The 19,768-nt window shown below is 41.7% G+C and overlaps 1 protein-coding gene across 1 annotated transcript; it reads right to left on the reverse strand.

The window, feature by feature from the left end:
- Positions 1–1,715: 1,715 nt before the first annotated feature.
- Positions 1,716–19,060, reverse strand: cpda (carboxypeptidase D, a). Its single transcript, XM_069147977.1, has 21 exons — positions 18,252–19,060; positions 17,262–17,509; positions 12,546–12,688; positions 12,208–12,377; positions 11,168–11,568; positions 10,838–11,029; positions 10,021–10,188; positions 9,572–9,681; positions 9,305–9,407; positions 8,730–8,872; positions 8,480–8,649; positions 8,060–8,362; positions 7,637–7,832; positions 7,345–7,480; positions 6,991–7,137; positions 6,507–6,605; positions 6,343–6,407; positions 5,972–6,103; positions 5,585–5,770; positions 3,092–3,194; positions 1,716–2,656 (listed from the first exon to the last, which is right to left on the reverse strand). The coding sequence occupies exons 1-21, from the start codon at positions 18,905–18,907 to the stop codon at positions 2,430–2,432; spliced, it is 4,098 nt and encodes a 1,365-aa protein (XP_069004078.1). The 5' UTR covers positions 18,908–19,060; the 3' UTR covers positions 1,716–2,429.
- Positions 19,061–19,768: the final 708 nt, after the last annotated feature.

A 19,768-nucleotide genomic window follows, 5' to 3' on the forward strand; every position in this document is an offset into this window, starting at 1 on the left:
TCTAGTTTTGAAACTAATACAACCGTTTTGCTTGAATGTGCTGCCACCGTGCAACCTGCCGTGGAGCTCTTTTACTCACATTACACGCACTGCTTCTGGAGAAGAGACAAGAACACCAAGTAAAGGCCACCATTTTCTATAATTGCGTATCTTTTAAAAGCTTCGTCGATTCTGAATCATAAATACAGCATTGTTCATTTAGAGGAAATCCTGTTTCAGTGATTATTTTTGCTCTCCTTCACTGCAGGGTAATCCGTTTCAAAGACGTGTCAGAAAGGCAACACAGAAGCACGAGCTGTTGTGAGATTTTTTTTTTTTAATTATTATTATTTCATTGTGTTTTGTGAGTTTTTGTGCATTTTAGCATGTCCTGATCACACAGAAGTTCTTATGAAAAGTTTGGTTGTGTGTAGATTCATGAATAACATGAATTGCACTTTATTTATCCCATTTACAATTGGCAACTATTATTTACATTTGATTGCAGTTCATATAAAATATTCACACCAAAGCCGCATGACTGTGACACGCACTCATCTTTCAAAAGTCACACGCGCGTTCGCAGACACGGTATAAGAAAACTAATGTACAAAACTGTCCGGCTACACAGACGTCAGCTTGTCAGGAAATAATTTCTTCTCAGAGTGACTGGAAAACGGGGCAAACTCTTGTGAGAACAAGGGAGTAATGCTTCAAACTACTGTATGTAATGAAAACCATGCAGCGCATTCCCAAATTAAGAGACACCTGACAGTTCAATGATCCAGTGCAATGATTTGAAATCTGTCATTAATGGTTAAACATAGATTGCTGATGGAAAGTCTCATCGAGTCATTCTTTAGGGTTTTTGGTAGCTCACCTGATTCACTTTAAGAGGAATCTTGTCATTGTAGACGTTTGAGCAGAGGATTAACAACACAGAGGTGTTATAATAATTTTCCAGTTTTCTTGCACACAATCCCTCTCCTCGCTTAAAATGAGTCACCCAGGGACTGAGCTTTTTTTTTTTTTTTTTTTATGTATATATAAATATTATAAGAATGATCAATTGAAAATTACACCATTTCACACAAGATTCTTTCTTAACCACATCTCACATTCAAATGGTATGTCCTTCGCTTTACAAAACATCTGAAAAAAATTGATTTGCACTGGACCTTAATATCATGTATATGGCTGCCTCCGACATTGATTCCTGGACACCGATTGTTAACAGACAAACAAACCTGGTATGACTTTTGTAATCAAAACATTAAAACGGAAAGATATTCATATGAAACAAAACTCATGCTTTATACCGAGAGATTAGATATGATGAAAATCACATCTAAGTGAAAGTCAGCAGTGATTTTCTATGTACAGAGAAATGACCCAACAACGAAGCTAGCTTTAAAACAAAAAAGGAAATAAAATACATTATTTTCATGGTGACATATCATGTTTTTTTTTCTTGGCCAATGAAATGGAACGATCCCTGCTTTCCACTTGGTGCAAGTGACCTCCATACACACATCAGAGCACTCTCTACTATCTCAGCAGGGTTTCATTCAAGCCTGGTGACAGATTCCCCCTGATGATTTCAAGAAGCATTCACATCCTGATTTTTTCCACTAACGCACTGGAAAAATAGAGAACTACTGAACCCAGGTCATCCAGCCCGGAGTTGTCTGCACAGAAACAGTGCAACGCTGGAATTCAGAATTCTTTTCATCATAATTTCTCTATTTTTGTACCACCTGAGTAGAGGATGGATCAAATTCCAACATGGACTAAGTATTACCTATTCACTATGTTGGTCTCTTATCACAAACTATAGCCTAACTGGGACAGTAAACTTTATAGAAGCCAAGGCACAGTACTGGATTCCGTCTCCCAAAGGCTTGAACACTTCAGTGTAGCTATGCTATCGTGGATAAAGAAAGAGAAATCCTTTGTAATTGCCTAGCTCAAAGCAGTATTGAAAGAGGTGCATGGTTGTGACTGATATTAATGGGGAGTCCGTGGGAGATAAAGCACTTCCATCTGGAGTTCCACATCCACATCCACTAACGAGGAGTTCATTGGGACTTATTGGCTTGACACTCAGTAGTCTAAGAGAGTACTCTTGAATGGCTCGGAAACAAAAAAGCTGCATTAAAGGATGGATCACGGTCTCTTTATTGCCTTTCTACTGTTGAACCAGTCAAGCAGAGACGCAGTAGAAAAAAAGAAGCCTTTCAGTTCAGACACCAGCAGAATGTATTCATTTAAAAGCTCTAATAACTGAGTGACCAGGAGGGAGTCCTCTTGTTGGTATAACAGTAAAAGTGTATTTTTCACTCTTATCTCGGTCTTCAAGAGAGACACAAGCTGCTCAGAGTTCAACCTGTTCCTTGTTGGCCCAAGGGGTTTGACTTTGGAGCCAACGGCCAAATCGGTGCAGTCCTTTCTCAGATTTTGTTGGCATACAGTGTGTCCTCATCGCTTTCACTTTCGTCCTGAAACTCGTGGGCAAGCAGCGACTTCTTGGAGCCCATGGAGGTGAGCCGGATCTCATCGTCGTAGTCATCGCGGTGCTGTCGCAAACGGTGGAAGCCGTCCTTTTGACGATTAGACTTGGCTGCGCACACACACCAGATGATGCACGCCGTCACCACCAAGGCCGTCATGGAGGCTGCTGCAGAGGGGAAGAGAGGAACGCAACTCAGCACACCTGCTTCCATGCACAGACACCGTTACTCAATGACAAATCAAGATCACGCCTTGTTTTTAAAAATATATTACATGAAATTAGTTTACAATATTGCTATCATTTGTTTGTTTTGATCATTAAGCCCTTTGCAATATTAGTAATATATTTTTGATACGCTTTACTGAAGATGTTGCTCTAAAGATCATAAAGAGTGATCTACTGGATGCAAGAAACATGCTATGCGAGCAAAGGACAGTTACATGAGCTGCATCATTGGGATGCTTATAGTAACATTAAAGCATAAACAACATGAAGCTACAGTATACAAACTACAACAGCTTTATCTGTGCAGGAACAGGCAACGTATTGCACGTATAGTGAGCACTGGTAGCAACAGGCCTTTGAATAAGGCTTTGTTACCTGCACTGGCCACAACAAACTCTCTGGGGAGGCCAAAGATGCTGTTGTCCATGTCAAACTCAATGATGATGGTGCTCGCAGCTTCATCGGAAGATACCATGACCTGGAAGACAGCAACAACAACAAAAAATAAATAAATGTAAACTCCTAATTGTAAATAATCAACCTCTGAATCTTCCTGAAACAAAGATGATTTACAGCAGAGCAGTGATATTTCTAACAGAAGAGTCTGTGTCAAACAGAACTCATTTGGGGGTGTAGTGGCTTTTGAATATTAACTGTAGTCGTATCAATTAAGGTTCTTAAGATAAGTGTTTCCAGAATTTCACAAACAATCATAGTAGTACATTAGTGTGTGTTGGTAAGATGTGAAATTGAAATATTTAGAATGGGGTTTTTTTTGGTCGTTTTTTTGACAAATCTGACAAACTTTTTATACATTTAATTGCACTTAGAACTTCTAAATACAACAACAAAAAGAAAACATCAATCTTTACCACATCTTCTGATCTCTCCCGGTTGTTTTTCCAAACAGAGGTAAAAGGGATGGCGCTGTCTTCTTGTGAATTCAGGGTTCTTTATTACCTAATTAGCAAGTCTGGCTTGCAGGTGTGACTGCTTAGTATAATGTGATGCAGGTTGTCTTGTTTCTTTAAACCAGTGCCGGCTCACAAAAAATCCTGGATTACTCAGCTGAGAGGATAATCAGAAGAATCTGACAGTTAATGTTTTGTAACTTGCTTGATATTTTTACAACGCAAGATAACTGCATCTCTTTTTTTTAGGGTCCTTATAAGTGCAGCGTAAAAAATGGAAACAGTAGACTCATAGCTCAGTGGTTCCAGACCTCTTTTAGTAATGTGGTCTGAAAAATGCACCCGAAGAGTTGTTGCCAAATAGTATGTATGTCTCTTTTTCATTATTAATACAATTGTGGTGGGGTTTTTTTTTATAAGAAGACCCAGAAGAAGCCAACACAGGCACCAGAGTCCACTGAAACTCATGTCACTTTTATTTCCACAGGTCTGAGATGCGTTCCTACGGCCTCAGGAAGAGTGTTCGATGTCCTAAGAAATACGGGGAGACTACTAAGGACAGGAAATACATGCTGCCTCCGAGTTTGGATATGGACCTCGTGTGTGAGCGGAGAGACGCCGACCCCCACAAACCCCTGGATGATCGGTATATCAGGAATGCTGCTGTTATTCCAGATCTGTCAGAACTGCCGCGCAGCACTGAAGTCTCCACCACTAAAGAGGGGAGCTCTGGCGATGATCTGATGATCCACGGTTTCACTGTGGCAGGTTACCAGCGGACATATCATGCAGCGGTGGATCCTCTGCTCTTTAGAGTTCGCAGGAAGCTCACGGCCTACAGTCTGGAGCTCGGGCACACCATCAAGGAACATCTGTTTCGAGAACTCGCCTACCCCACGCTCCAAATTTCAGAGCACCCGAATGGACGGGTGGAGGTAACGGAGAGATTTTGTGTGCTTCGCCCTCCACCTCACATAGATATAGACACTTAGGGGGAACCGTGGTAACATTCTGTCAAAGACTTTGTTACATAATTTGCTGTTCTATATTTATGTGTCTTCGTGATACTTTATTCTGTCAATTTATGTTCCCTTACAACTAAATGACAGGCTGATATTTTTTTTATTTTTTTTTAACTGAATAAAAAATAGTTTAAGTAAGAATAAGTTTTGTAATGAAGTTGCTTCTTATGAACTGCTGAATAACATCAAATTATGCAAGAACTATGAAGCCAAAATGTGTCAGTACTGCATTCTCATGTTGGCTCTATATCTGAGTCCAAAGTCCAGGTCATTTTTGTTTACAAGCATCAACTACTGAAATAATGCTACGCGTGATCTCCACTTGTACAACAAAGTGCATGTTGTTACAACCAGGACAGAATTTTTCTGTTCTTTCCAACACAGAAAAGAAATACTCAAAACCAGACATAGAAAACCTTTTGTTTTACTCAATATTTCTGCCTCATTAATTGAACACTTGTCAATTATTTAATTCTGTTAATAGGCAAAGTCCATGGTTTTACATTAATAAGGTACATGTACACACATATGCCTATTTAATTTTTTTGACCTATTTTGAAGGTTTTTCAAGGGATCATAATGGAAAATATAAATATTTGCTTGTTGAATATTAGAAGAATAAGGAAAAAACCTTTCCATGTGGTCATTTTATATAAACTATTGTTTCAAGTAAATTTTTTTTTAAAAATTCTGGATCATTAAAAGTATTGTAATCTGGATATGACCTAAATTTGGAAAAAGATGTTGGTCATATCAAAGCCCTAACCATGCTGTTCTCATCGTCCCTTAAATCACATTCCCCCCTCCGAGGCTTTGATTGGCACCTCAGTGGATCCCCTCCTTGAGTTTCTAAAACATGATTGGCTGATTGTATTCTATTCACTTTCGTGAGCAGTTAAACAGGTATACCTAATGAATAATTAATAAGTGTGTACCTTTTGACGTTGCTGTTGGTAGCCGTCAGCAACAGCTTCAATATTGTGGTTGCCAGGAGCCAGGAGCGCATGGAAGTAGCCTCCCTCTGCAGTGAACACTCTCACCCCTCCGTTCAGCACAATGATCGCCCCGACAATCGGTTTTCCACTCTTGTCCCGTACCACACCTCGCACCCCCTTATGGACCTGGATGGTTTAAAAGTGGAGGGAAAATTAAGGATTTATGGTAAAAACAATTCTTTTAAATAGTGCTACCAAAACTTTCAAATCCATAAATCCATTAATATATTATGTCTTACAGCAATATCATAAATTGTTACAAATCTAGAACAGGCCATTTTAAAGAAGTCCATTAATATAGTCCATAGATAAAATCTTGCATCATACCTCCACCAACATGCTCAGAAGAGCCTTCTTGTTCTCGGCCCACAGTGTGGCCAGCTGCTCAGCAGGGGGGAACAAACAGCAGCCAGTATACACTGTGATTTCTGGACAGTGGCCAAAGTCCATACTGAAGTCCTGGATGGAAAATATGACACACCGGACAACACTTTGCTTTAATTCTCATTTAATTAAGACAAACATCTCCAAACTAAAGACTCTTAAAACTGTTACACAAGCAGTTTAAAACAGAAACAAAACAGCACATCTCCACTAAAAAAAGATGTGCTTTTTCCATTTCAGATCATATTTGACTATGCAGTGGAAACAGTTTAATTACAGACATTGTTTTCAGGCAGTGCGGTGGAAAGACTCACCTTCATGCTCCCCATGTGACTTTGTCTCTCTGCTGCCCTCATAACTCCATCTGGAATGTTCCCCACTGAGAAACAAAAAAGTTAGCTGTTAACCACTAACATCTTATTAACTACTGGTATTCATGACCGACACGACAAAGACTTTTAGTGCTGAAGTGACATACGCTGCCCGTTATTTGAGCATCCAGTGTCCCCGAGGTGCATCTTGGGGTGGTTGTTGGCATACACACTCGCCAAGTACTTCAATGTGCCCTCATTTTCAACTGGAAAGATAGAATAGACAATTAAATAATTTCACACCACAAAATCTAGAGATGTTTAGTGGCCAACAGGTTTCAGATAGTTTAGTATTTATCCTGAGAATTTCTGTTCCATAAACCTGATATGTTTATAGCTACAAATGGAAGGCTTTATGCTGTGAAGAAAAGGCCATTAGTGCTGTGACTGATTCTTTCAGCATCTTATGTAACAAAAACAAAACAAAGTCTGACAAAAATCACTATCGCTGGGCACTTTCCCTAAAGCGTCCATTTCAAACTTTCCCCATAAACTGATTTAAAAACTTCGAATGAGTAAATTAAAATTATGCAATCTAACAAGACAGATAAGGAGTTAAATAAAGAGCTGTTTTCTGCACAGTGGTGTTACCAGTCTGGACAGGCTTGTCATAAGGGTAGGTAGCAACGAGGGAGCCTCCATCGAGGGCTACAGAGAGACTGAAGCCTTTGTTTAGAATAAAGTTCATCATGGCTCTGGTCTCCGGCTCAGCCTCCACCACACGCTGTGATGCATTTCCTATTAAAGCAGGAGAACAGATGGTGGAGAGAAAAAAGAGCTGAGAGCAAACCTAGTTTTGTACAGTAAGCGTAAAAACACGCAATTACATGTATTTTTCACATTCACAGCTACTTTTTGTCAAGTTTAGACTGAATATGTAAAGTGAATCTTCTTTTATCTCCGTTTTAAAGTTCAGATGCAGACATATAAATCCATACAACTGACCGAAGAAGTCTGTGTCCAGGTCTTTGCCGTTAGTATTGGTCAAGCCCTGGGAGGATGTGCACTGCTTCTCGATAGCCTGTTCTCGTCCGTCGGGGTTGACAGAAGGAATAATGAAAATCCGGGTCTCGTTGATCAGCTAAAGCAGGGAAATGGATGCAAAAGGAACAATTACAGACGTGGCTACATTGAAGATATCTTTGCTGTAGTAAGGGGAGACCTAATGGCTCAGAGGTTAGGGCACACACCACATTTCCTGTCTATCTCCACAGCACTATATTACCCTGTCACTCACCTTGGTGATTGCTGGGTTTTTGCCATAGTTGATGCACAGGAAGGCAGCAAACTCCAGCAGCAGCTCTGTGCCCACTGGAGCGTTGCCATGGATCCCTGCTACAAAGCGGATCTTTGGTTCAGACGGTTCAGCTTCTCGTGGTTTGTTGGAGATTTCCAAAGCCCAAATGGTTCTGAACTCCACACTCTGGCCCAAACTGGACACAGAAGAGAAGAAACCAGAATATGGGGCAGTATCATGAGAATCTTTGAATACAAAGCAGCATCAAGAGTAACTGGAGTTATAAAACAGAGCAGATCTGCACAGCATTGACCTTTTACCAACTTAACACCACTGACTATTGGCAGACTGAAGATGAGCCGTATGGAGATATGAAGTCAAATATTTGTGTATGCCTAAAAGGAAATGACATTAACTGCCTACCTGTGTAAAAATATAATGTTGGGAAAGTTCAGCGTGAGGCCTCTCAAGAAGCCGGACAGCTCTTTGGAGCGTCGGTAGCGGAAGTTGCTGTCTGCGGCTGTGCTCCTGACCAAATGCTCTAAACCCTGGCCCAGAGAGAGCTCCTTGATTAAGCTATGGAACTCCCTGTCAGATGGGTTCTGTGTGGGCGTGGGGCCATTGGAGGGCTGGCCATGACTGTCTGAATGCAAACGCGTCAGTCTGAAGTCCACCACCTCCACTTGATCCTTTGAGACTGTGGCATAGGTCGTCACGGGGGTATATCTAGACAACAGGGAAAGTTATTTAATGTTAGTGCCACTGGAAATAATTGAACATAATGGAACAGAAACTTTATGATACATTCTCAGTATGTTCTTTCTTCCAAAATACAAATGTTACCCGTGGGCTGAGGCAGAGATGGTGTAAGTCCCGGGGATCAGTAGTCTCCAGTAGTCTCCGGTATGAGCTGTGGTGATGCTGTGGTCTGTCCCCTCCACACTAATGGTGGCATCGGGAATTCCTGTTTTATCGCCAATATCTGAAACAGTGCCCTTCACTCCAGTGTGAACCTAAAGAGACAAATGACCACATAAACATGAGTGAAACTGAGGAGAGAGCTAAGGGTAATGTTCAGATTCGTGTCTACTACCTGGTGTATAAACTGAAGCAGGGCTCGTCGGTTTTGTTCCCAGTATTTTGGCAGTTCCTTGGCCATTGGGTACTTGACACAGCTCTGCTCGATGGTCACCTCGAAACAGTTGGTGTTTAAGTAGTTCCAGTCCTGCATGCCGCCTGGAGGAAAAAGTGCTCCTTTAAACTCCATCTCAGACTTTAAAGCTTTTCACCATTACGGATGGAACGTTTACAGCATCTATGATGGTGTAAGGTTTTGTTTATAAAGTAATCAGACAATCCTGGTAATAAAGAAGTGGTGCAGTCTGTGTGTTGCTTTCAGCTCTTCAGTGCCTTACTGAAGAACTGGCACCACAGAAGTCTACAATTACAGCAGCTTTAGTAAGGTTTTTTGGAGGAATACAACTTTAGCAGACAAACCAACCAAACTATCAATCCTTCTGAGGCAATAAAATGGAATTTGGCAAAAGATGTGAGAGAAAAGCATTATTTCAAAAAAAAAAAAAAAAAAAAAAAAATCTCAAGTATAAAAGTGTGCTTTGGATGAAAAGAAATCTGGTGAGCAACAAAGACTGAAAGATCTGGACATACCAGGAACAATGTACCACTGAGCACCGTTGGTGATACCATCCTGAAAATATTCATTAGAGGACTGGTCCTGACAAGGGTGTCCTTTGTGCATCAGAGAATTCTCCTGCACACACAAGTAAAAAACAAACAATAAGCCCTGTTGTAGTCAGGCTTTCAATCATTGTCTCACTGTAGCTTCCAGCCACACTGCATTTTCAAATAAAAGATGAAACTGTAAGCAGACACGAGTTCAGTCTGAAACATAAGCCACAGCGAGTGTCCAGTTACCTGTGAGTAGGTTCGAGCCAGCTGCTGAAAGACCTTGTCATCAGGTGACGGGCTATCGCGACTTATCTCATCTTCGTCATCATCAAAGGGGTAGTTGACCACCAGGGAACCTGAATTTCATAACACAAAGCTAAGACAGCACAAACCACTAAAAAGCACCTGAATCTGTGGCTACAATGAATTTCATTGAGCATGACTGACTTTTTAACTTATATTTAACTTGTATTTTAACTGTGAAGCCAAAACTTGAAGTCACAGCAGTAATCCTGTAGAATTACCGAAGTGACTTAATGTGCCTTTCTATCATCTACAAAAAAAAAAAAAAAAAAACACTTATGGAAGGAAAATACACAATATTTTCAACAGTAAATATGATGAACACACTATCACTATCAAAAGGTGGCTGTGACATTGAATAACCACAATGAAGGTTGTAAATAAGGCCGTGCCTCCATGTAGGTTGGCTGAGAGGACAAAAGGGATGCTCTTCAGCCAGTTCATCACAGCTATCGTCTCTGGCTGTCTGGGATCTGTGATGATGGTAAACTGGTCTGGAAAATTGCGGTTCAGGTCAAAATTGTTGCTGTTGTTGCGCCCTGCGGAGCCATTCATATCACCTGTGAGGAAACAAACACCATTGATGAGTCATCGCTGTGCATCTGTGTCTGTGACCACATGTTCCTGCTTGATGAGACTTGCGCAACCTCAGCTCCATCTCCTCTACACTTCCTCTAACACATCAGCAGCAATTGATCACTAAATATTGTCAGAGAACATATTCGGTCAAACTTTGCTCTATGTTACACATTACTGACTCACAAAAGAATCGTAGTGCAGCTAAAGCCAGTTCATAGCAGATGACCTGGAGGCTGCAGTGTGTAGGGAAATCATATATGAGGATATGCTATTTTGCGGTTAGAATGACAGCTCCATTTAACATTAAACACATTTAATTAATACAAGTCATGCTACGTATTTCTTTGTATTCACACAAGACTTTGTGTGTGTATAAAGCTGGTCTGGTCAGTTTTCAGTCCCGTTTCATTTACAAAGGATGGAAATGTGATAACTGATAGCATCACACACTCAAGAAATAGTCAAATGATCAAATTCAAGTCGTGTCACATAACACTCCACCTCTGCTCGTGTATCCAAAAGCAATACATAAAACACCTGTGTGTGACCTGTACACTAAAATATTTCCCCACAATCACAATTTATGCCTGTATAAGAAACTTCATAGTGCATGTGTCCCCTTTCGTTTACCTTCAGTGGCTGCCTCATAGCCATCCGGGTTCATAGAAGGCATGATGTGAATGCGGGTGTTGTTGACCAAACTCGTGACCTCAGGGTCGGTACCATAGTTACGGCAAAAGTACTCAATGAGGTTGAGCATTAACTCTCGACCCACCACTTCATTGCCGTGCATGTTGGCCACATACTTAAACTCTGGCTCACCTGGCAGAGAGCGAGAGGCAAAATTAGAGTCTGTATTAATAGATAACATTAACATGCTACCAAAGAACATTAAGAGCACGTAGAGGCAGGGTGTTTATCAGATGTAAATGCAAAACAAAACTGCCATCTAAGACATACCATGCTCATGAACAGTAGGGTTGTCTGAGATGACCATCACGTAGAGCTCACGCTCTTCCACGGAGTGGCCAATAGAGTGCAGATAGGTAATAGAGGGGAACTCGCTGCTGTACTTGCGCAAGAACAGCTCCATGTCTGCATAGTTGTGGTGACGAAATTCCTGAGGCTGGATGAGCTGGTTAACAGGTGGAAGCAAAGGAGGGCTCATCTCGGTTTCTCCAGAAGGTGGCACAAGGGTCTGGGTGGAGTTCGAAGAGTTGGCGGTGGAATTGTTTGGATCGTTGGTGGACAGTACTGGCGTTGTAGTCGCAGCATCACTGACCACAGGTGCCAGGGTAAAGTTAAGTTCTGTGGTTTTCCCCTCTATGACCTGGACACTATTAACTGTCATTGATATGTACCTGCATAGAGAAAGAAACACATGCTTGAGGACTTCAACTCCTCCTAAAAATCGACATTACGTAAAACAATTAGATGTCTGTTGCAATGATAACAAAAATCATAAACTCTTCTTGTACTCTCTTTACCAGGAAGCTCACCAAGGAAAAAAATTTAACACATTTTTCTACACTGCAGTAACAAAATAATTACTCTGTAACCCAAAGAGGAAGTAAGTTATGTTATGAATTTCTTTACATTACATTTCATTTAGCTGATGCTTTTATCCAAAGCGACTTACAATAAGTGCATTTCAACGATGAGGGTACAAAACCCAGAACAACAAGAATCAAGAAAATACAAGTTCTTCAAGAAAGCCAAACTACAAAGTGCTATCAATCAGTGCCATTTTAAGCGCTACTAAAGTTCTATTATTCAAGGCTTTAGAGCAACACTTCTGGTTAATATTTGACAGTCTGGAAGAATCAGGTTAATAAAATGTTCCTTGTGATCTGAAAATGATCTGCTGGGAAAAAGCAGTGAGGAAACTAGCAGCCACCAGGCGGTCACAGGACTGCAAAGAAATTTGAAACCTGACTATTACTTAGCATTAAGTGCTATCCATTAATGTGAAGGACATTCAGCGGCGGAGTATCACTCACCCTGGGGCCACAGCTGTAATGTTGTATGTTCCTGGGAGCAGAAGGCGGTAGTAGTCCCCATATTTTGCTGTAGTCAGGTTGTGGTGAATGCCTGCCACTACGATGTTGACGTTGCTGAGGGCAACACCACTGACTGCTTCTTTCACATAGCCACGAACACCTATGTGAACCTGGAAGTAAACGGCATGCTAAATACAAAAAGCATCTTTCTGAACTGGAGAAATAATGACAAATGTATCAGGTGGGCTTTGATTCCCGTTTTAAACGCGCAAAAAAAACTGAAGATGCAATATAATTTGTGTCGATATATCGTTATATTTTCTTATTGTACGTTCTACCTTTTCCATGTAGGCCAGCAGAGATTCCCTGTTCAGATCCCATTCATTGTGGAGCTCAGCAGCAAAAGGATATTTGCAGCAGCTCAGCTCTATGGTGATTTCAAGACAGTTTCCATAGAGGTAGTTGTAGTCCTGCATCCCTCCTGGATAAGAGAAAAGGTAACAAACAGAGCATGTTAGATATGGCAAGACTTATTTCAATTTCCCTGCCAAAATATGCAACAATATATAAGGGAAGGATTTGTCTAAATCCAATGTAAGACGGCATGTTCTGCTTCCTTAAAGCTAAACCCTATCGGTGCAAGCCAGTTCATTAGCAGAGCAGGAGGCTCTGTCTGGAAAGGCTTGAGCTTGTCTTTGTCCCTGCAGTACCATCGTTTAAAGACAGTGTTTAGTGCGAGCCATGACATCTGCAGTTTGCCAGCCACCTCGCCCTCCAGTGAGGCACACACAAACACGCACAGGAGAGCAAGCTGCTCGGCTGGCCATCCCTGTGGAACAGAGAGCAGGCAGTCAGAGGCTCCCTGGCCGGAGGGTTGCCATGACTGCCTGCTGAGTGGCCACAGGAGCCCAATAAAATAGACACTATTTGCCTTTTTTTTTTTCCAAGACTCAAAGTGAAAAGGCTTACACACTGAACACCGACAAATAACTTCTGCAAAGTAACCAATTTCCTGTCAGCATCAGTGAGGAAGAGACCAACCACAGCTCAACAGGAAAATGTTGCCACAGAACACAAGCTTGAGAATTTTGTGATGCAAAACAAAGACGCATAGAAAAAACAGCCAATATACAGAACCCCAAGTCTTTACAATCCTGTAATAACCCTGTTCTGTATGTGCAATGAAGTTCCATGTGTACCACTTTAGTCTTTTTGGAAGCCGTTATGTTAAATTCCTTCCTGCTGTGCTCCATTATGTGTGAACAAACTGTGATAATAATAATAATAATAATAATAATAATAATAATAATAATAATTATAATAATTATAATAATTATAATAATAATTATAAAGTGATTATGCTATTGCTTTAGTAAACTGCCAGAAGTCCATATTTCGGCCCGTTTTCTCAAAATCCAAACGGCTTGTCTTGTGACAAAATGTTCCTAAAAGTCGTTTTACTCTCGGACATCGGAAAAGGAAACGCACTAACTGAAGGTGTTTTTTTTTTAGTGCATCTCTTACAAGTTTAGGAGAAAAGCTGCAGGCTTTGATGTTTATACGCCTTGACTCAGACAGCAGGCGTACTAAAATACACACCGCAAGCACAAGTTGTTTGGCGTCATCCCCGGACAAGCGACAGCTGCTAAGCTGCCTGAATCTTGGCGAGAGTGACTGGCTGCCAGGTCACTCAATAGAAACTGGGAAGGGTCAGTTCAGAAGATGTGTTAAAGTCTTGACGCTCGAAAGTATCGAATGTTAGTCTGATAGAGCAGTGAGGCTTAAACGATAGGTTAATCATTTTTCACATGTGACAGGTGCCCATATAAGCATTTAAACAGGTTTTACTTCCTGTAATTATTCTTCATGATCCAGTTCTAAAACACATTCAATGTACACGAGGAGGCTCGAAATCCACAGCCGTCGTTTAAAGTTCATCTTCACGTTTATGTGTGCTCAACAGTGCGAGTTAGACAAGGCAGGAAAGCAAGGCAAGTTTATTTGTATAGCACATTTCAACAAGGCAATTCAAAGTGCTTCACATAAAACTCAGGAATCTGAAGCCTCAGATCGGCTTCTGATAAAAAAAAATTTCAGAAAGAGATTTGCAGCGCTCTGTTCGTCCAACACATGAACACAAGACAATAAGAAGCACAGTTGCTGAGCTTATTCAGAGTATGGGTGACGTGTAGAGATGTGTACGGGTAATTCACCAGAGACTTTTGGGCCCCAGTGGTGACAGCAGGGTGCTATGTCAACCAAACCAAACCTTTAATATATCTCAGCTGCTAATTATCAGCAAACAACACTGGGTTTACATTCAACTGTGACAAGTGTGTGGAAATCCATATCTGAGAAACAACACGAAAAATATAAAAACCCTTTTGTCTGGCCGACAGATATCAAGACATCGTCTTGTGCTTAGTTACTTTAAATGGTTTAAACTGAACCACATGCCATTGTCTTCGAAGCACATTACTGAAAGTAAACATCCTGCACATGCAGACTTTGCCAAACACACAGACAGATGACAAGCAGCCCTGGATTTAAATATCCTGTTCATGTACAGGATCCAGTGACACACCCTGAACTTTGCAGGAAAACCACTGGCCAGGCAGAGTCAGCGCTGGTAGCCGAAGTTGCTGTGTAGGGCGCAGGGATGGTTCTTTAGTCAAACATTTCAAATGCAGGACAAACCATTTCACAAAGTACAACAAAGTTGTGTAACTGTCAGCTTTTAATCGTGACGCAGCATGAAAGAATGACCATCAGAGGCGTGCGTGTGTTCAGATACTTACAGTATCATCAGATTATCGCGACAGTAGAGACGTACTTTCATACAGTTCAATTATATGCTGGACCTTGTTATCTTGGAAATCTGAACGCAGTGAAAAAGATCTTTCAGCATGTACTGTATTGCAATAATACGACGCACAGCTTTCAACAAAAGACCCATAAACATTTTAAACTGTAGATTTAAAAACTAAAATGATACAACAAAGTCGACATCCTGTAAGTGAAAAAGCTAAGAAATAGCCTAAAAGAAATAGAACTAACAATTTATATCTTCAACACTACCAGATGTAGTTACACGCTGGGGGTTCCATCACCAAAAATAAAAGGACTCGCCCTCCAAGAATAGACGTGGTCAAAAGGATTTTGGGCCAAACATAACATGTGATACTGAATCATTAGTTCAAGCTCTGACTGCCAAACAAAAAATCTCCTGTTCTTGACTCCTGGTCCTGGCGCTCCGCCTGGACCCCTCATTATGTCACACAATGTCCTGAGCGTTTTCATCATCTGCCATTAGCCCACATTTAGACTTGACATTTCATCCACTGCGGCACATCAGACAGATGAAAGCATTGTTTATTCAGCTGTTTGACAGCAGCCAGTTTTCTCATCACCGTGCTTCTTATTTCCGAGGACTTGAGAACATCCTGGAAAATCCTTTCTTCTGCGGAGAGTGAGATTGTGTGCTCAAGGCTGTGGTAATGACTGACAGCTCCATTTACTCCAGGTGGTAAACAAATAGCTTAACATGTACTGACATAATATCCAGAGCAAAGTGACCTGCATTAGGAACAAATGTTATTTCTAAGGTATCTCGACACCCTGTGTCTAGTCGAACTACTTATACTTGCAGCCTGTAGATTTTTCTTATCATGAATACACACATGGATCATAATACTGCTGATTTACAACACCACAAACTGAGAATTACACTCTTAGAACATGATCTAAAAAAAAAAAAAAAAACAGGACTGAAATATTGTCTGGATGTATCGATCGAAATTTGAAGCAATCACAATTTGGGAGAATAATTAAGTAATGAAATAATAATTAATTAATCTGACCAAAGCCAATGCATGCTAATCTATGTACCTGTAATTTACAACAGCATGGTACACAAGCGGTAACCCGCAGCTGCGGACACTTACATCACCAACTTCCCAACCCGTCGGACAAGCCAACAAAAATAAAAGCAGGGAGTATGTTGATGGAGTTTCGGCCCTGGTGGGGCAGAGTAGAGCCTTATCTGACCCTGAATTATACAGGAGGTGGAAAACAACATGAGCCGCATTTAGTTTGGCTGCATAAGAAGAGTCAGAAGATTCAGCCCATGTGGGCTTTAAAAATGCCCACAGGGAGCTGTCTCCTGCTTGAACTACTTTTAATAATTTGTTGGCCAGACAAACACGATGAGCTGTGCACTCTCAGCTCAAGTGCCTACAGTTTCTCGGCATTTTGACCCCTGGCAAACCTAAACCGCAGCCCACATTACAGTATTAAAGGTTTCAATCACTGGAAAATGAATTTTGGGTCATTACCAACCGCAAATGTTGAGGAGGAGATTAGTCTTATAGTATGTATCTGTATTAAAGCTGTAAACTGCCAATAATATGTTACACAATACAGCTTAATGCAGCCTAGGAGAAGTCAAAGAAACACTGAACTCTGCTTTACAATGTCTTTAGACAGAGCTCATTAAAATGAGGTAACAAAGCGACAGGAGAGTAGCGCTAGACAGCTTAGACATGCAAAATAGTTGAAGTTGTTTTCTGGACTGTAACAATATCTGCTCATAAAACACAGACAGTTTTACTTGAGATCTTTGGCTGACAAACACTTTCTGCTGTCCACAACAAATATAAAACATTAAGGAGCAAAAACTGGGCAAACGTCTTCTTACACAACAATAGGCCTTCATTCAAAGCACAAACACACATCAAACTCGCCTCCACGATAACATGCAACCAGCTGTCTCATTTCAGACTGTTATGTCCTTGTTCAGTGAGACATGATGAGACGATACATTGAGGTCAATGAAAAACAAACATGTCAGCCTTCTCAGTCATCTGACTCTGGCTGGACGTCCTCACTCCCCCCCGACAGACCTTTATAGGTCTGATGATCTACAACGACCCGTATTTTTTTGATATCATCACACAGACCAGGAGCTTGTGATTCTTCGCTGCAGTATGAAATACTGACATTTACCTACAAACCTTTCCTCAACCAATGAACTCAATGAAACTTGAGCGTCTTACCAGTCACGTCGTACCACTGCGCCCCGTTAGTAATGCCATCGTTAAAGGTTTCGTCAATGGAATCGAGACACTCAGGCTGACCGGTCTTCATCTTGGGGTTGTTCTGTGAGTATACCAGGGCCAGGTGGCGAAACAGGCTGTCGTCCTCTGACTGACTGTAGTGGCCTTGTTGCTGGTGGGATGCTGAGTCATCGAAAGGGTAACTGGCAACCACAGTGCCGCCATGCAGGTTCCCTGACAGCACGAATCTGGAGGGACAATGGCTGAATTTAGCAGCAGTCTTAAAGGAAAATTTCACAGTTTCCCCTCCCCCCCAAGTCAAAAATACATATATGTCCATACTGATCATGAGGTTAGGAGGGATCTGGCACTAAAAATACAGTAAATCTGGGGGATACCTATTGTATTTGACCAACTCTGACTGCTGATGTCTCATATTATCTTCAGCTAAGCATCAGGAAATAACTGTTACACAGAAGAGGGCTTTAAATAACCTAAACTTTAACATTAAGAGTACCACAGTGTGCATATGGGCATGTCTTGTATCAGGGTAAACCTAAAAAAATACGTGACCCTATCCTGTAATAAGTTACGGACAAAGACTCTCATTGTTGGATTGCAGGGAAATAAATATCATGTTGTAATGTGAAGGTGCTCAGAGGGACGTTTGCTTTTTGCAGAGCAGTCCTGGAGCTGGCAGAGCCACTTTTATTGGATGGATATCTGTGCAAAAGCAGGGCTGACGTCTCCTCTTCCAAGTGAACCTCAGTCTTACGGTGTCTCCGAGTAGTAGGTCTGGATTTTAACTCATAAAATAAAAAAAATGATGACCAAAACGTGTTTACTAGTTAAGTGTATTAAAGCTATAACAGTTGGTATGGCAACAGGACCTCACCCAAACAGCTGGACCGTCCGTGTTGTGCGTGCTGGACTCTTGAGGAGAACCTGCAGCGTGTTTTGTGGCTTTTGATAAAGACGACAAAGACTCACTTTTTCTCCTGGATCCATCTGATCACAGCCATCACCTCGGGGATGCTACCAGCGTAGACAGTCGTCTTGGCGTACTGGTCGGGAAAGCTTCTGTTCAAGTCTATATTATTTGCATTGTTTCGACCCTCCCTGTCGCCTCCGCAGTCCCCCTCTTCGGACTTCTCAAAGCCGTCGGGGTTCATGCTGGGCATGATGTAGATATCCGTGCTGTTCACCAGCTCCGTAATGCGCGCTTCCTCCCCGTACCTCGTCAGCAGGTACTCCACGAGGTAAACCAACACCTGCCTGGACACGGTTTCGTCGCCGTGCATGTTTCCGACGTATTTAAATTTGGGTTTCCCCGGTTTGTCCGTGTTGGGGTCCTCGGTGATCCGCACCACCCACAGCTCCCTGCCCCTCACAGACCGACCTACGCTCGACAGGTTCGCTACGTGAGGGTATTTCTGGACTAATGACTGCAAACGAGCGGTTAGGTCAACATAATTGTAGTATTTGTTGTAAGTTTCTACGGTTTCCTCCGTCGAGGGGTCGGCGGCGCTTCGTGTCCGGTGCAGCCTGGCGTCACCAGGGCAGACAACAACAAGAAGAAGAGGAAGAAGAAGGAGGAACACGAAAAGTGACACCCGCACCTTCAGATGCTCCCAGATGTGAACCATGTTGACCTAATTTCCACTTCTACGCCACCCGTACTTTCGAACTGAAGAACTAACACCAGGGTCCAATATTTCTGGCTCGGGCTCCCTCACAACAGACGTATTTTCGCTGTCGGAGACAGTCTGGCCTGCCTGTTTCCATCTACTTCCGTTTACGTCACAGGGGCGGGGCTCTGGGTTGACGTCACGTTTTAAAGGTGGCCCGTTGGAATTAAATCTTTTGTGCCTGAATTTCCACAACCCAACACATCAAGATTTGTTATAAAAATCGCAAACCAAGATAATCAAATAGGAATACTATCTGAGAAGTGTTTTGTTGACTCTGCACCTGATGATGTAACAAGTAGTAAGTAAATCTATCAGAACAGCTACTGTATTATTAGCGTATTAAGGTTTGGGCAGTGAACAGAATCTATGGGGTAAAACATTACACATGTGCCTTCAAAAGCACTATTACTTTTTTAATTGAAAAAAAGACGTGCGAAGGTTTGGGGATCCTTCTGCTTCTAATGTCTCAGAGCATCATTTCAGCATCATCGACTTGTTAGAAATTGTATGGCCAGTCTATGTGTCATTAGGGATTTCCAGTGAATAAAAGACAATTTTTTTTATTTTTTTTATGCAACTGCATGTCAGCTCGCCAGAAAGGCAAAACAAAACCCCACAATGAAAAACCTGAGGGGAGGTTTAGCTGACGCAGGACTGGTGGTGTACTGTTCCACTGGACTGCACTAAGGCACAAACAGGGTCTACATAATAGAGCCTTGAGAAAGAAATCTTAAATGAAATGTCATCAGACGTCTAAACGATATGCAAATCAACATCTGGATAAGCCAGCTCATTTTGGAAACAGGTGCTGTGGAT

Source organism: Embiotoca jacksoni, unplaced genomic scaffold (assembly GCF_022577435.1).
Source record: "Embiotoca jacksoni isolate LCO1_2020_lvr unplaced genomic scaffold, fEmbJac1.0.p SCAF_14, whole genome shotgun sequence".
Classification (NCBI taxonomy): Eukaryota; Metazoa; Chordata; class Actinopteri; family Embiotocidae; genus Embiotoca; species Embiotoca jacksoni.

Bases quoted from the DNA above. Each gene is read 5' to 3' on its own strand.
- cpda (XM_069147977.1), bottom strand. From the start codon at position 18,907: ATGGTTCACATCTGGGAGCATCTGAAGGTGCGGGTGTCACTTTTCGTG. The intron at 9,682-10,020 runs GCACGGCCTTAT...TATGAAATTCAG, and splicing joins CTCAGCCAACCTACATGGAG to GTTCCCTGGTGGTCAACTAC. The intron at 6,408-6,506 runs GTATGTCACTTC...TTTGTTTCTCAG, and splicing joins ATGCTCAAATAACGGGCAGC to TGGGGAACATTCCAGATGGA.